Source organism: Rhinolophus sinicus, chromosome 14 (assembly GCF_057876585.1).
Source record: "Rhinolophus sinicus isolate RSI-liver-muscle chromosome 14, RSI-T2T, whole genome shotgun sequence".
Classification (NCBI taxonomy): Eukaryota; Metazoa; Chordata; class Mammalia; order Chiroptera; family Rhinolophidae; genus Rhinolophus; species Rhinolophus sinicus.
In genome coordinates this window covers 10206494-10224037 of record NC_142514.1, presented here as the reverse complement: position 1 = coordinate 10224037, position 17544 = coordinate 10206494, and the positions used below count along the sequence as shown (strand labels likewise).

The following is a 17544-nucleotide window of genomic DNA, read 5'->3' as shown; positions in this document are numbered from 1 at the left end:
AAGTCAGATACCTCCTGGTGTGGCCAGAACTTGTGCCACGTCCCCTCCCTGCCTCATACTGGCTGTCATGTCTCATTGCACTTTTTAGGTGGTCTCGAGCCACGTTCCTCCGTCAGCACACCTTCCCCACACTGACCGCGTCCTCACCCCCCTCACCCTCCACACGGCCTGGCACTCTGTCCCTTCCACCTGGAATTCTGTCCCCTATGCACTGAATGTCACTTGCCTTTTATAACAGTACTCAGCTTGAGTGTCGCTCCTTTGGGGACACCTTCCTGATCCCTCAACTAAGTCAGGTCCTACAGCTCAAGGGGCACCAGGTACCTGTCCCTCCAGGTGTTGTCACTTTACAGATGTCTTTCTGTGATCATTTTGTTCACGTTGGTCTCCCTATGTGGTTGGGGACCATGTCTTAGTCCATGGCCCTCAAAATGAGTTTACTAATCCTGTTTTACAGATGTGCAAACTGGGGCACAGAGAGAGAAAACCTCTGCCCAAGCTCACGGCTAGAAAGAGGTCAAATCCCAGTGCGAACCCCCACCTGCTTCGATTCTGTTACGCACACACTGGTGGGGACAGGTGCCCAGGAATAGTGCTTGGGAACAAGAGCTCAGTGCCTGGCCCATATTCATAACTAATAACTCATGCAAGGCTTGGCGGCCCCCAGTGCTGTCCATGTGTAAATGCTGGTGCTCACAAACGCTGTGAGGCGGGTGCTATTGCTAATCCTGCTGAAAAATGGGGGGGCCAAGGCGCAGACGGAGGCCACACATCCCATCCGGAAAGGGGCAAAGTCAGGGTCTGACCCAGATGGTCTGGCGCTAGGGCACACAACCCTCACGGTAGTAGTAGCCCCCAGTATGGTGAACTCGTGAACGAGGGAGCAAATGCCTGATGAAACAGTTAAGGTGAACAACTGTCCTGGTTTGCCTGGAACTGAGGAGTTTTCCGGCATGGGGGACTTGCAGTGCCAACACCAGGAAAGTGTCAGGCAAAGCGAGACGAGTTGGTGTCTCTAGAAATAGTTGAGAAAACAAAGCTCTGCACTCACTTGGGTTTATCCGGCCTCCAAGATGACTGCCAATAGTTCTTGCCCCTTGGTATTCAGGCCCACGTGTAGTCTCCTCCCACACTGGACCCAGCTGACTGTGTTACCAATAGGATGTTGCAGAAATGACAGTGACTTCTGAGGCTTGGCCTTAAGAGACACTGCAGTTCCCATCTTGCTCTCTGGGAACACTTGCTCAGGAGGAACCAACTGGCCCATTGTGAGGACACTCCAGCAGCTCTCTGGAGAGATCCCTGTGGTGAGGAGCGGAGACCTCCTGCCCACAGCCGTGTGAGTGGAGCGTCTCGGGAGCAGCGGATTCCCCTGCCCCAGTCGAGCCTTCAGAGAACTGCAGCCCAGGTCTCAGCTTGGCTGCACGAGAGACTGTGAGCCACGGCCACCCTCTAAGGTGCTCCCAAGTTCCTGACCCACAGAAACTAGGACAATACTTTATTCGTGCTTTAAGCTGCTAAATTTTGGGAGAATTTGTTATGCAACAATTGATAGATAACGTATATGGTGTGTTCATTTTACATCAAAAAACTGTTTGATGTAAAGCAAAAACTGTTGAACTCCAGTTAACGGTATATAGGCTAAAATATTTAGGGAGAAGACTACAGATGTGTGCAATTTATTTTGAAATGCATCAAAAATAAGGTGGATTAATGAATGAACAGGAGGATGGATAGACTGACAGGCATGCAGAAAAATGTCAGTGGTAGAATTAGGTGGAGGGCGTTCTCTGTAAACCTCTTTTTACTTTGCTGTATGTTTGAAAGTTTTCATATGAAAATGTTGGGGAGAAATGGCTGAATAATTTCTTAATGTGGGTGGTAGGTACATGAGGGTTCACTTGACGACAATGACGCAAACTGTAGAGACACATTTCATTTACTCCTTCGTTTGTATATTTCACAGTAATAACTATTATTTGCATGGTTGAGGGAGGTGACTAGGTGAATGGTCCTGAGTGAGACCAGGGGAGGGCGTGGAGGCACTGAGAGACCTGGGGTTTCAGAGGGGCCTGGGCCTTGGACACAGAGGCCAGAGGAGAAAACCTGGGACTCACGCCAGGGACCGAGTCAACCCCGCTACTCTGCCAGTGAGGCTGGTGAGGCCAAAAGGACCATGGCAGACAGGGAGTCTCCTTCCCAAATGCCACGAGGCCTTCCAGCGGGAGAGAGTGAGGGAAGGAAACCCTGAAGGCTGTGTGTCCCCAAAGTGACCTGGTTGTGGTGACAGTCACCGAGAAAACCCGCCTTAAATGTGACTGAAAAACATTAGATGAGATTGAATATGTCACCTCTGGGGAAGCAATTTTCCTCGATAAGCCTCAGTCTCTGTTTATCTCGAAAATGGTAATAAAATATTTAAAAACCTCCTACGGCAAGGAGGATTTCAGTTGCCAATATTTCTGCACATCTAAGTCAACATGTGTAAATGTAGATCCTGCTGGGGTACACACACACGTACACACACACATACACACTCACCACAGAGGTACTGACATGTGCGCGTGGACAGAGCACAAAGTCTGGAGGGATTTGCACCAAAAAGTCCACGGGGGGAAATCAGGTGAGAAGGGTGACAGCTGATCTTTAATTGTTTTCTTACTTCCTGTTTATCCCAATTTTTTCACAGTTGACTATGCTCTACTTTTAGGGTCAGAGAAAACAAGTGAAACACAAGACCCATCCTCATACCTATAAGCCCATCCCTGAAGCCACCAGTGGACGTGCCCACGAATACCTGGCTTGATGATGGGGGACCGGTGGGTGCTATCCACCCCGAAGGAGAATATCTTTCCGCTGGCACTCACAGGCCGCTTGTGGGAGGCAGGTGGGACTAGGGTGGATCTGGGGAATCCCTGGGACCAGCTCTTCTGCACTGCCGCTGGCTGGATGCCTGGGTGGAAGGGCATCTGTGGCGGCGAGGGTGTCTGGTTCGGCTGAGGTGGCTGTGGCCGTGGCCAAGGTGCCGGGCCCCTCACCCATGGGAAGGAGACCTGCAGGGGCAGATAAGAGGGTCACAGGAGGTTACGATCAGCTGGGGTGGTCTCCACCCCTTTGTCCCAGCCTTAGGTCTCAGCTTATAAGCTACCTCCCCCAGGAAGCCCTCCCTGACTCTCTCCAAGACTGGGATGGTGGTCCCCACCATGGGTCTCACTGCACACTGCCGCTCCATTTATCGGGTGCAGCCTTCATGACAGGCACCCCGCCAAGAGGTTCCTATGCATTAACTCATTAAATTCACCCGACACTCTTTGATGAGACTGAGGCTGAGCAAGACCTAGTGACTTCCCCAAGGTACTAGTTTTGCTAGTGAGCTGCTGAGCTGGCAGAATGGCACCTCTAAGAGGATAAAGGCTTTGGCCTAGCGTGCCCACTACGTATCCTCCGCATCTAGGATAAATGCCTAGCACATAGAGCAGGCCCTCTAATATCGGATGACAGAAAAAATGAGCCAATCACTGAGATTCAAGCCCAACTTGCCAGGACCCCACAGCCTGCTTTCTTGCCATCTGCACTGCGGGTCCCCCCGGCACTTCTGCTCTCTGAAGCCGAGAGCTCAGGGGTGGCAGGGACCCCGTCTGTCTCATTAACCTTTGATTCTCATCACCCACCACCCCTGATTCTTGGCAGATGCCCCATAATATCTACCCAGGGAACCTCTCTTCATCTAACTTGGGGAAATGTCTCTAGTTACTTAAGATGAAGAGCTCATGGAAACCCATCTCACCACGGAGAAGCACATGCTGAGTGGGGAGCTGACAGCTGGCTTTTGTGTTGGTTTAATGCTTAGTGGTGGCTTCTCCCTGTGCCTAGTGGTTAAGCAGTGAGATGGGTGAGTGCCGTCATTTATATCACTTCTCGCACTTGACTGTCTGTACCTCACAACAGCCCTTCAGGGAAGGAGGTTTCCTTATTGCTGTTTCACAAATGAGGCTTGGAGGTTAAGGAACTTGCCGGTAGTGAAGGAGAGGGAACGCGGATCAAGGTCTGCTGACATCTCTCTCTCTCTTTCTCCTCTCTCTCTCTCTCTCCCCGGCTTTTCTCTCCTCTTCCTTTCAGTCTCTCCTGTCTCTGTCTCTTTCTCTCCCAGTTCTCTTCCAGAAAAAACACACTTTTCAAGTCAGAAGCTAAGTTCAAAGGTTTGCTGCCTACGTAGGGCCACACATCGATTCTCCCCAGGGTCGCGGTTCTCCTTCTGTGGCCGGGAGAGAAGATGAGCTCAGAGACACACAAGGAAGCACTGGCAGGGAGACCTTCCTGTAACTTCAGACAAAGGTCCCCACTTACTCGGGCTCCTGAACCGATCTTTTAGCTACAGTCTTTCCGGCAAGGCGAGACTCCTGTGTGCTCCCCTGAAGACACTTTCTTGGAGGCAGTGAGAACACTGTGCAGGGAAATCAAGCCTGGGGACGTCTGTCCCAGCATCCCTATCACCCTTTTCCATTGGTTTGATAAAGATTGACTGAATGAATGGGCTGAAAGTGAGAAGGGGTAAATTCTAATGTGCTTTACCTCGGCCTGCTGGAAAGCAAACCTAGGGACTACTGGTAGGGGGTGCTCAGATAAGTGTGCCTCACCACCAACTAACTGCAAGGGTGCTGAAGGGAGGGGCCATGTCACATGCCTCAAGAGCTCCACTTCTGTAGTGGACAGACCAGCACCCACTCAGCTCTTCTGGAGGTTCTGGGGAAATCCCCCCCCCCCATCTTCTCTGACCTCATTGTTGTGGACAGGGCTAAGCGATCAGTCAATCGAATTCCCTGGCCATAGTGATTGGTTCAGCAGTGGGGCATGGGAGCCAATCAAAGCCAAGGAGACCCAGGAAGACCTGGCTGGATACTAGGATCTGGAGTGACCTTGAGAATGAAGCCAGCATGAAGGGAGTAGAGCTGGGACATGGACAAAGGGAAGCTATTGTTTTTTTGTTTTTTTTTAAATTGCAGTAAATAACATACAACATAAAATGTATAGTCTTAGGCATTTTTAAGTATACAGTTCAGTAGTGTTAAGTATATTCACAGTGCTGTTAGACAAATCTCCAGAATGTTTTCATCTTGCAAAATTGAAACTCTATTCCAGGGGTGTCCAAACTTCGTTTAACATTTTTTTACCAAGGGACATATGCGGTAAAATACACAAACAGCCAGGCCACTTACTCGAGGTGAAGCACGTATTGCCTCACCTGGTTTATTTAAGCAAACTAAATATATTTTTGGAATTTGCTGCGGGCCAATTAAAAATGGATTGCGGGCCGCAGTTGGCCCATGGGCCACAGTTTGGACACCCCTGATCTATTCCCATTAAACAACTTCCATCCCTCCCCCACCCCAGTCCCTGTAACCAGCATTCTACCTTCTGTCTCTGAATCTGACTACTTTAGGTACCTCATATAAGTGGAATCATACAGTATTTGTTGGTGACTGCCTTATTTCACTTTGAATAATGCCCTCAAGGTGCATCCATGTTGTAACATGTGTTGGATTTTCCTTCCTTCTTAAGGTTGGATAATACTCCACTGCATGTGTATATTACATTTTGTTTATTCACTCAGTATCGGGCACTTGGGTTGTTTCCACCCCTTGGCTACTGTGACTATGCTGCTGTGAATATGGGGGTGCAAATAGGGGAGCTGGTTTTGAGCTCTGGCCGGGGTTTTACCTGGAACTGCTCAGCGCCATGAGGTGGGTCAGAGCTGGATGCTTGCAGCACATGGAGCCCTAACGACACGGTCCTCAAAAGGGGAAGGTGCCCAAGATGTGTAAATACAGCAAAGACTCCGAAGGGCTCTTTGGGTTCAAAAATTAAAAATCAAGTTTGTTTTTTTCCCCCCTCTAAAGCTTGTTGACTGAGGGTAGCTTTAATTGGAAGGTTAAAGTTGGTTTTTCTAGTTAGCAGGCTTGCTCTATCAAGGTTTTCTCAGAAATTACTGCTGGTAACTATAAGGACACAGGAGGGGGAAAGCAAACTAAGAAAAAGAGTCACATTCCAAGCTAGCTCTGGGGCGGTGCTCACATTAGAATGTATACGAAGCTTGGGGTCAAGGTCAGTTATCAGCCTGTCCTTAGAACCTTTAGTTCAAAAATACATGCTAATGTCTTTTCTCTTTTTCTACCTTTCTGTTCTCTGTGGTATATTGCATGGTTGTTTTTTCTGTTTTGTTTTTGAGGGAACATATGTTACAGTCCTGATTTCTTCCACACTATCTTTAAAATAGCAGGTTGTCAGCCACCTGGATTTAACCGTGACTATACCCACTGCTGAATTTTATCAGCTTGAACAAACACCGGTCAATGATTTACTCAAGAAATCACAATCCATTTTTTCCAGATAATCTACTTGTTCTTTGTGTTATCACTTCAACATCTGCTTCTAACCCTGTAAAGGGTGCAGGGTGAATGGGACACCCTAAAAAAAAAAAAAAATCAAGGTAGTTTTTGCCTAAGGTGCCCACAGGACACATGCATTCTGCTAGGAAGCCCCAGAGGTGGGGAAGAACACCTTGCCCTTGGAAAGCCTGTCACATGCTCTGCTGTTTATAAGTAATCACTGATAAGCTACGGCTATGAACCAACATGTAGAGAAGGCACACATAGACCAGAGACTATGCTGTGGGCTTCAGATATAAGTGGTCTCATGTATGGATAAAGAAGTTGTGGTATATATACACAATGGAATACTATTCAGCGGTAAGAAAAGATGATATAGGAACATTTGTGACAACATGGATGGATCTTGAGAGAGTAATGCTGAGCGAAATAAGTCAGACAGAAAAAACAGAGAACCATGTGATTTCACTGATATGTGGTATATAAACCAAAAACAACAAAAAAAAAACCAAGACAAACAAATGAAGAAACAAAAATTCATAGACACAACAATAGTTTAGTGGTTACCAGAGGGTAAGGGGGGTGGGTGGTGGGAGATGAGGGTAAGGGGGATCAAATATATGGTGATGGAAGGAGAACTGACTCTGGGTGGTGAACACACAATGGGATTTATAGATGATGTAATACAGAATTGACCCCTGAAATCTATGTAATTTTACTAACAATTGTCACCCCAATAAATAAAAAAAAAATAAAAATATATATATATAGTCTCATGTAATTGTCAGAATAACCTTGGAGTAGGGGGAGCATTTTCACCCCCATCTTGTGGATTGAGAAACTGAAACTCAGACAGGTCAAGTGACTTGCCCAAAGTTGCACAGCCAGGAAGTGGTGAGGCTGTTTGACTCCAAAATCCTGTGCTCTTAGAGCTTCTGGGTTATTTGAAGTCATGATTTCTACTGCTTTCCAAACTTGCAAAAGGATCTTACAGGAATGGTTAGTAAAGAATAGGAGATTTTCCACGTTAACAAAAGAAAATAGATGGTGTGAAAACCACAAAACGTCACATGGGCTACCTGGAAACAGGATTGACTAGGAACATGGACAATTCCCTCATGGCAGCGTTATTCATATGGTACCTGCCAACAAAAATACCCACCAATGTTCAGGTCAGGAATTCACTCATTTGTCAGTTGCAGTGATAAGTTGGCTGTGGATGTACGAGTTCACAGCCAAAGTCAATGAAAGCATTCCGTGAGACTCAACTGGTCGTATGGAATTTACAAGGAAAAAACGTTGTCTATTTTATTATTATCTGTAAAGAATGTGTGCCACAGTCTTGATGTCAGTAAACCTTATACTATATACGCATATGTTTTTTCAGCTGATCGGCAAACATTTACCACCAGTCACTGGCTGTGCCCAGCCAATTGTCTGGTACTCACTGTAGGTGTTTGCCAACTGAACGGAACCACTGGTAAACAGAGCGTAAGGGAAAAGACCTTTGACTGATTCTGGGACTGAAGAGAGGAAAATACACTATAAGCCTGGCACATCTTGTAATATTGGAAAGGAACTGCCCCAAAATAAAAGTGTGGGGCCATTCAAAGGACACAGCAACCAACCTGAAAGTGGCCAAAGCTGGGCTAGTTTGGGCAACAAAATAGATACTGTAGGTTGGATTATAATCCAAATAATACAATAAATACACATGAGTCCATGCTGAATAAATATATGATTGGGCATCAGTTCATACAATGACAGGGGCGGCCCTAACAACCTCTATACAAATTCTGAAGCGGGGGGGAAAGGGCACCTGTGATGAATGAGTATCTGCTGGGCAGAAATTGGAAACTGAAGCTCAGAGAGGTTAAGTTGCAGTTGGAATGTGAGCTTGGGTCTGTGGAACCCTTGCTTCTTCACTGTACAGCAGAGAGCAGCAAGGAATACCAGCCAATAGAGGGCGCTCTTTGTGTTGGACCCAGGTGTCATGACGTTGCATGAAGGACACAGGGCGGTGTCCACAAGTCACCTGGGAGAGTCTGGCTGGACTGGGAACTGGGCAAAGCAGGCTAAAGGAAGCCCAAAGATGGGAGGCCATGTTTAGCACTGTGGAGCTCCCTGCTGGCCCTGTGGTCAAGGTTAGCCCAGAGTCATTGCTGATGGAACCATGCCATGCACCAGGAAGGAGGTGGAGTCAACCTGTTCTTGATTCTGGGCATTTCCATTAGATTTGCCATATTTCAGGACCGAGAAAGACACGGTTTATGCATTCAGGTGACGTAGGTTTCCTAACCCAGCTGCTTTGTAAGAACGCCACCACTGTGAATAGGACAGCTGGTTTCCACACCTCCCTTCCTGTAACTCAGAAAGCACTAAAAAAAGGCAACAACAAACAAAAACCACAATATGGCTGGCACACCTGACTTTGTGACTTCAATTTCCCACGCCAGGTGCTGAGGCACAGACTCCATGTTATTACCTAACAGGTAATTCAGGGCATTCGTTGCAGGTTATGTCCTGCCCAACTCCAGGGGGTGCCATCCACATGGACGGTGAGCCTGGAGTTGTGCAACATGGCGGCCCTAGGTTACGCTTTGGTGAAAGAGCTATGATTTACAAAGTACAGTCCTGGGCATATCCTGGGTGCCAAAGTACTCTGTCAACCAAGAGTTTTTCTTTATATTTTCCCATCTTGTATGTCATTCCATGGGTAATTTACTTACAGATGTATCCATCTGCTAGCTGGGGAGGTTCCCTCTCCAGAGGAACACTCACAAAGGAGGGACCCTGGCTGCTGACGTGTTTGCTTCGTTCTAAAGCAGAGAGTTATCATGCGCCTATCGTAGGTGCCAGATGCTGGGCTAGGCAATTATATACACTGCCCACTCAACACCACAGCAATTCATGTGGTGGGAACTATTGTCACCCCAATTTTACAGTAATGGGAACTGAGGCTTTGAGAGGTGAAGTGACTTGTGCGTGATTCCACAGCTAGAGGGAGAGCAGGGCTGGGACTGCAAGTTAGGCTGACGTCATGACTCATGTTCTAACCACTGTGACATCTGCAAACATGTCTAGTTCCCTAACTTCTCCCTACCAGCCACATTTGTCACATCCTTCTCTGTTGGTTATGGTCACCACAAAGCCTGAATTAAATGTTTTCATTTGGGAACGTGTTGTCAGGAAAAGAACAGTTATGATCACCCAACTCTTACGGCATCAGGATGGTCTTCCTTGCAAACTATCCTGGGGGAAACACAGTGCCCTCACCTGGGACCCAAAAATTACTCAGAAACAAGAGCACGCGGGAATCAAGATGGCCACAGGTTTCTTAGAAAAATGGGGCCTCAAAATATTCGATGTGAGATGCTCTTCAATACTTCCTCCTTTAAAATTTTCTTTCTTTTTACAAATAGCCCACAGGTCTGGGTCACAGGAAGTGGAATTTGTAGGAATGTGTTACTGTCACATGGCTGCCCTCACTCAGGCCCTGCAAAGGATCCCTCCATTAATGAGAGCTTAGAGGATGCTTGCACGGAAGTCTCTCAATCTAGGAAGATCCGAGCAGAGAGCACTTGTGTGAAGATGGGGTCAGGGCAAGTCCTGCCGGCAAAAATCGCTCACTGGAAAGAAAGGCTCAGGCTGAAGTGCCTAGGGCACAGGCCAAGGGAGCATTTGTGCTCGCACCTGGAGTAACTCAGGGAAGAAAGCACGATGCAACTACATGTAGAAATAAGAATTCAAGAAATTCATGTATATTCAAGTCACCATGAAAGTGTGCTTTGCTCTATCCAGCCGATGATACTGCTCTAGTTAGCATGACTAAATAGTTCTCTCTCCCCCGCCATTATCTGCAAGTGGGGACAGAGTTTAATTTGCACTGATTAGCTGTGTGACCCTGGGGAAATTACTCAGCCTCTCTGAGTTTTGTGTTCCTTGTTTGTAAAATGGGAATCCTGAGAGAACCCACCTCATAGGTTGTTGTAAGCATTAAATAAGGGAAAGCAGGTACATTGCTTAGCACAGTGGCGTCAAAACATCGTCTTCCTTCTTCTCTCGTCAAGGTGAGAGCCCTTCATCACTGTTACCCACACTTATCTGGTATAAGAATCACGTCTTAAAATGAGGTAGCCCTTCCGTATTTGTATACCCATGTTTATAACAATTTCATTCTTGATGGCCAAAAGTAGCCACGGACGGATAAATGGATAAACAAAATATGGTGTAGCCACACATCAGAATATTATTCAGCCTTAAAAAGGCAGGAAATTCTGACACATACTACAACATGGATGAATCTTGAGGACATTACGCTAAGTGAAATAAGGCAGTCACAAAAGGACAAATACGGTAAAAGTCCATTTATACGAGGCACCTAGAGTAGTCAGATTCATAGAGACAGAAAGAAGGGTGGCTGGGGATAGGAAGGAAGAGGGAATTTTTGTTTAATGGGCATAGAGTTTCAGTTTGGGAAGATAAAAACGGTTCTGAAGATGGTCTCACAACAATGTGAATTGTATTTAATGCCACTGAACTGTACACTTAAAAATGGTTAAGATGGTAAATTTTACCACAGTTTTAAAAATCAGAAACAAAAAAACCCAAGTACCTCCAATGTTTCTTAGTGGGGGGGGAGGGATAAAATGGATAGAAATGTTCAGGAAGTGGATTATAGTGATGGCTGTATAACTCGGTAAATATAATAAATTGATTAAATTGTACACTTCAAACGGGCAAAGGTTGTTGTGTAAATCATACTTTAGTGAGGCTGTTAAAAGCAAGCAAACAGAAATGTCGTGCTCCTGAGGAAACCTTTGGGGATGATGGATACGGTCACTGTTTTGTGTGTGGCGATGGTTTCACAGGAGCATACATGTGTCACAACCTGTCAAATTATATACTTCAAACGTGTGCAGTGTATTGTATGTCAATTATATCTCAATAAAACGGTTTTTGAAGAAAGTGGCACAGTATTCTATACATGAACAAACTCCTTATAGTTTATCAAACAATGCCCCCTTTTGATGGGCATTTTAGATTTCAAATTTTGTGTCCCTATAAATAAGTTTTGAATAACTATCTTTGTATGAAAAAGTGCAGATATTAATTGGTTGCCCTCCTCCCTCACTGGTAAGCCACAAAATCATAATTTCCCAGGGAGGGGGCTGGGAACCTATAATGTTTCTGAACATTCCAGAAAAATTTCTGTAATCAGACATGTTAGAGGAACATAGACTCAAACTTCACAAACTTGGATTTACAGACGTGGGGTTTGAAATTCCATTTCCTTTGGTCCCTAAACAAATCCATAAATGTGCCACGATTCTAAATTGGGGTTTCCTTTCTGTTGGGGGTGCATCAGAATCATCAGGGAGCTTGTGAGAATGCATATTCTCAGACCCCACTCTCAAGGGAGTATGCGTAGGGTTGCCCGATTTGCATAAATATGCGAATAAATAAATACATAACTAAAATATAGGGTGTCCAATTAACTCTGAATTTCAGACAAGCACAAAATATGTTTTCTAAAGCAATATTTGGAACCTACTTATACTAAAAAATTTGTTCCTTATGTGAAATTCAAATTTAACTGGTTGTCCTGCATGTTATCTGGCAACCCCAAGTATGAGTCCTTGGGACTGGGGTGAGGCCCAGGGACCTGCATTGTTGGTCCCCTTCCCACATGGTTCCCACATGGGGATCTTTAGAACCTGTGTTGAAGTCAATCCCTCTGGATCAGGAGCCCCTCCTCAGGCAGCCAGCAGACTCTACCATACTCCAAGAGCAAACACGCTTTAATGTTGGCCCAAGGAGGGTAAGGCAGCTGAGCAGCAGCAGAAAAAAACACCGCCCCAGATTTTCAAAGCCAAGAGTGATGAATGTGGCGTCAGGGCCCACGCAGCCTGAGGGATGCTGTTGACCTTCTTGGAGAGCATATTTAGGGCTGCCCAGGGGCCCCAAACCCCAGGATTCTGTCGAGAGTCTCTAAATTTTACTTATTTATACTCAGCCTTGTCCCAGAAAGAATTTTTAGCCTCAGGGGTCTGAGTCCACGCAGCATTCTTGGTGCTGGGGAGTGAGGCACAAACACCACCTCTTGGGGATACATGCAACAGACAATAATTGTGTGTTCACCATGAATGGGCACCGTGCTGGGAGTTTTACAGTTATAACCGTCTCATTCAGCCCTGAGATAAGCCTGCAAGGTCATTGCTGACACTGGCCCCATTTTGTAGATGAGGAAACCGAGGTCCCAAGCGGTCCAATGGCTTGCTCAAGAGCATGCGGAATAAGCAAGTGGCGGAGTTGGGATTCTGCCCAAAGGCTGTGCCGCTAACCACTTCGCCATCCTGTCTCCCTGGTGAACCGTATGTTCCTTGTGACTGAGCTTTTATGGATAAGGTTTGTGTTACATTCTGTTTAAACTGGGGCTGTGCTTTAGGCCGCGATCCCAGGAACATTTCTGATCTGGGGTATGACAACAGCTCCTCTCAATGCCACTCACTGTTGAGAAGCCTAGGCATACAAGGAACCCTGGCCAAGGTCACAAAGCTAGGAAGCCAAACACACTGATCGGCCTAGGAAGGAAGCGTCTATCTCTGAGTTTTCAAAAGCACACACCTGCTTTCCACCTCCCCTCACCAAGCTTCACATTTTCAGGAAAACATTATAGGTCTGTTGGCTACTAACGTATTTACCTGAAAATAAGACCTAACCGGAAAATAAGCACTAGCATGATTTTTCAGGATGTTCGTAACATAAGCCCTACCCCCAAAATAAGCCCCAGTTAAGATGGTCAGCCAGATGGACGCAGCTAGTACGTCTGTTACAACACACGACAGACGTATTGAATTATAAAATAATATTAATATATAATTAAATATAAATAATATTAATGACATTAATACTTAAAATAAATGATAATATAAATTATAATTAAGTATTTGTAAATACCCAAGCGGGTGCCTTTGGACAAGAGTAAATGCCTATGTAAACAGATGAACTTGAGACTTATTGCCGAAGGACCAATCAGAGTATAGACACAACACACAAATAACGTGCGCACTTGATAACGAACGGATGTGGTTGTGTCTAATATGAATCTTCATAATTTAATATGTCGTGTGTTGTCACGGACGTACTTAATGCACTCATGTGAAATAAAGAAACGTTTTCTGAATTCTGGTGCCTCTAATTTTTTGTCGCTTTTGTGTGGACCATCATTCTTAACTGTCATCATTTTTGTTGCCACTCCTGTCTCGTAAGTCTTCAATTAACACTTGATTTAATGGTAGATTTAAAGGGAATAATACTTTGATCCCCAGACAAGATGAGTGCAAAAACGAAAGAGCTATTCTGTCAAGTACAAGAAAGGAATCGTGGAGGACTCCCGGGGCAAGAATCTTACAGTTTTCTGCAAAGAGACGAAGTTGGATCTCTGAATGGTCTGAAAATGCTGAGCAGAGTACCATAACCTCACTCAACAGGTGGACGAGGGAAATGCTAAGAAGCGCAAGTGTGGATCAGGTCAGCAACCATTATTTCCTGAGCTGGAAGACATCATCCGTGAATGGATTGCTGACAGGAGAGCAGAGGCTTTGGTTGTGCACAGGGCTGATACTCAAACATTTGCCCTTGCAATGGCACCACAGTTAGAAATATCCCCAGAAGAATTCACAGCATCACAACACTGGCTGGATGGCTTCCTTCAGTGACATGAACTGTCTCTACGATCAACAACACTGTTCAAGCTGGAAGATACTGAGGTTATTAAACGTGCACTTGCATTCAAGTCCTTTGTTGATGGCATCGACTTTTCTAAATACCAACTCTCCAACATGATTGCTATGGATGAAACTGCCGTGTTTATGGGCCAAGGAGCTCAAATGACAATTGATCAAAGGGGTGCCTCGTCAATCTACAGTCCCTCCACTGATTACGAAAGTGCAAGTGTTACCCGTATTTTGGCAGTTCGTCTGGATGGAAAGAAAGCCCCACCTCTAATCATCACTAAGAGCAAGAAAGATAAGGTTAAATGTGTTTCACGCATTTATGTTCTTGAAACTGAAAAAGCCTGGTGCACACAAGCAGTTATAAGGAAGTGGGTCGATTTAATGCTGCCACTTGTTTTGCGAGGTGGCCAAAGAAGTTTGCTAGTCTGGGATTCAGCCAGCACTCACTGCACTAAAGACATGAAGAACTTCTTGCATAGAGAAGAATAGATCAAATAATGATTCCCACAGGAATGACTGCCTATCTCCAGACTCTTGATATTGCAATAAACAAGCCATTCAAGGACCATTTGTGTATGGAAACCAATGACTACATTGCAAATAGAATGGTAAGAAATCAGCATGGAAACTTTGTGAAGCCTAGCCTGCAAGAGGTCGTGACTTGGGTGAAGAATTCATGGGATAAAATCACTGACAGTCGTGTTGCCAATGTTCTACGAGCAGGCTACATGGACAAGAAGTGCTCATCTAAGGAGAGCTCTATTGCTGGACATGAGAGATTGGGGCCAATGGTTCTACAGGAAATGGAGTCACAAGAAATTCAAGCCGGAATTCAGGGTTTGGAGAGTTATGACAATGTTCCAGAAGATGACATGACTGTATTGGAATAAATGTAGATTTTTGTACATGAATAAATGAATAAATGTAGATTGTTGTACATGAAAAAAATAAGACATCCCCTGAAAATAAGCCCTAATGCGGCTTTTGGAGCAAAAATTAACCTAAGACCCGGTCTTATTTTCGGGGAAATACGGTATAAAACTCTTGCGTGTAATTCCACAAAATGCCCAGAAGAGGGCGTGAGGATTCGCTCCTCCAGGAACTCACTCAGATCGGTCTGAACTTCGCAGAATCGAGACCTGAGCCTGCCACTGTGTGTGTAGCGTGAAATCAGTGAGGCGCTTTGGACGAGCTCCACCTTTGGCTGTTATCTGAGCCTCGAGCTGCTCGGAAGGCGACACAGCACCGCACCTCTGCACGCCCCCCACCCTCCCCCTGCCGTGGGGGGCTTGTACTCACCGGGGATGGGTTTTCGATGACCAGTTCGTAGGTCAGCCCTCCAGACCCAAACCTCAGGACGTCTCCGGGTAACAGCTTCACAGCCACATTTTGAATGTGGCATTCGTTGACAAAGGTGCCGTTGCGGGAATTGAAGTCCTGGAGAACGAAGCTGCCGTCGGCCTCGTTGTATTCAATGAGCGCATGATGGTTGTCAATGTCAGCGGACTGAGAGGAGGAGGAGGGCGATCACAGCCAGGAAAACAATAAGGACGGGCCCCCTGACATTTACTAGTGTCACTGGGTGCCAGAATGTGCCGTGTCTCATCTGGCTAGATCGGCACCACAATCCTCATTTTAAAATGAAGATGCTGAGAATCAGAAAGGCTAAGTGACTTGCCCAAGGCCACACAGCCATTGCATGGTGAAGCTGGGATATGTGCTCTCTCTGACTACAGACTCAGGACAGGTGCCCAGGTTGTTGGGTGGGGAATCAGGTAGGAAATTCGGGAGTCTGATTGGGCACAGGTTTGGCCAGGGAGTTGGCCATTGTCTATTTCCCTCACCCCATGCAAGTACGCTTTTGGTTGTTCCAGAAGGTAGGACAGAAAGCAGAAATGGCCCAAACACAAACCAGAAAGGTCTGTTGGCAAGTGACAACCGTCCATTCTTCTGCAAGGAAAATGCCAAGTTTACGGAATAGGGTATATTAAGTTGAGGGGAGGTTTTGCAATGATTGTTGTATTCTTTTGTTTGTTCTATTCATTTTAAAAACACTATGTTTTTCTTAATACTACAGAAAACGAGAATTAGAGAAAAGCACAAAGATGCCATTAAAATCCCTTAGGGTCCCATTTAACACTGTGGTTCACGTCCTTCCGGTCTTTTTAATTTTTTTTTATGCTTGTAATCTTTAAAAGTTTAAACAAAATTGAGCTCATGTCATAGAACACAGTTTTATAACTACGTTTAAAAAACTGTGATGTACAATGAAGGTTTTCCCATGCGATTAGTTATTTCTATTGCTTCTTAAAAGCCTGTCAGAGTTTACCTAACCAAAGGGGCCTGGTGTGACGACACTTGCCTAAAAGAAGGAGACCCCAGAGAGTGTGTCTGTGAATCAGCAGTGGGGTCACAGAAGGCTCCTCTGTAATTTCACTTTAATAAGAAGCAAAACTGAGCCCCCAGGAGGAAATACCACATTCCCCTGGCATCGTGACCCTGGACTCGTGGGCTGCAGGGCACATGCGAAGTCTTGGGTCTTTTCAAGACACTGCCTACAAGGCATCCACTCTAGCCCAAGACTTTGCTACTATTTTCTACGTTTATCTTCTCAGTGTCTCATCTCACTTTCATACAAAGAGTACTTATATTTAAAAATCTGTACTGAAGCCCCATAATATAATAACCAACAGCTTATATTAATAATATAATAAATAACTTATATATTAAGTAATACTATAATAGCTTCTATTAATAGACTATATTAACTAAAACTTAGAAGCCAGGAAATTTGCTAAGTGCTTTACTGCAGTATCCCATTTCATCTTCACAATAATCCAAAGCGATAGTTCTCCATTTTGTAAATGAGGAAACTGAGGCACAGAATGATTAAATTTGCCCAAAGTCGCTCAGCTTGACTAGCCTGGCTTGTACCCAGGTTTACCTGGTTCACATGTCTGCGCTCTTACCCACTTTGCAAATTTCTACTTTAGCAGTGAAAATATTGCAACACACAAAAAAAGCAGGCGTAGCTACATTAATTTCAGATAGAGCAGGCTCCAGAAAAAGGAAAGTTATCCAGGAGTATTATATAATGATTAGGGGGCCAGTTCTCCAAGAAGACATAATAGTCCTTAATGTGTATGTACTTAGCAACAGAGCATAAAAATATGTGAGGCAAAGACCTGATAGAACTGCAAGGAAAAACAGACAAATCCATTATCATACTTAAAGACTTCAACATCCCTCTATCGGTAATAGATCCAGCAGACAGAAAATTAGTGAGGATAAAGCTGAACTGAACAGAACCATCAATCAACTGGATCTCACTGACACTTATAACTATGTCCTCCAGCAACAAAGTACACATTCTTCTCAAGCTTACATTCTGAGTCACGAGATATACCTCAACAGGGCGG

At 45.3% G+C, this 17544-nt stretch overlaps 1 protein-coding gene across 13 annotated transcripts in view; it reads right to left on the bottom strand.

Annotated features, from left to right (window-relative positions):
* FHAD1 (forkhead associated phosphopeptide binding domain 1) overlaps positions 1–17544 on the bottom strand; it is a 121513-nt gene that overhangs the window by 77081 nt on the left and 26888 nt on the right. For 10 of the 13 annotated variants that reach the window (XM_088790141.1, XM_088790143.1, XM_088790142.1 and 7 more), the window contains exons 3-4: positions 15425–15631; positions 2798–3053 (exon numbers count right to left, since the gene is read on the bottom strand). In XM_088790141.1, the coding sequence (XP_088646267.1) occupies positions 2798–3053; positions 15425–15631 (463 nt within the window). The remainder of the gene's footprint in view (positions 1–2797; positions 3054–15424; positions 15632–17544) is intronic. The other 3 variants (XM_088790149.1, XM_088790147.1, XM_088790151.1) reach the window with 3 other exon arrangements.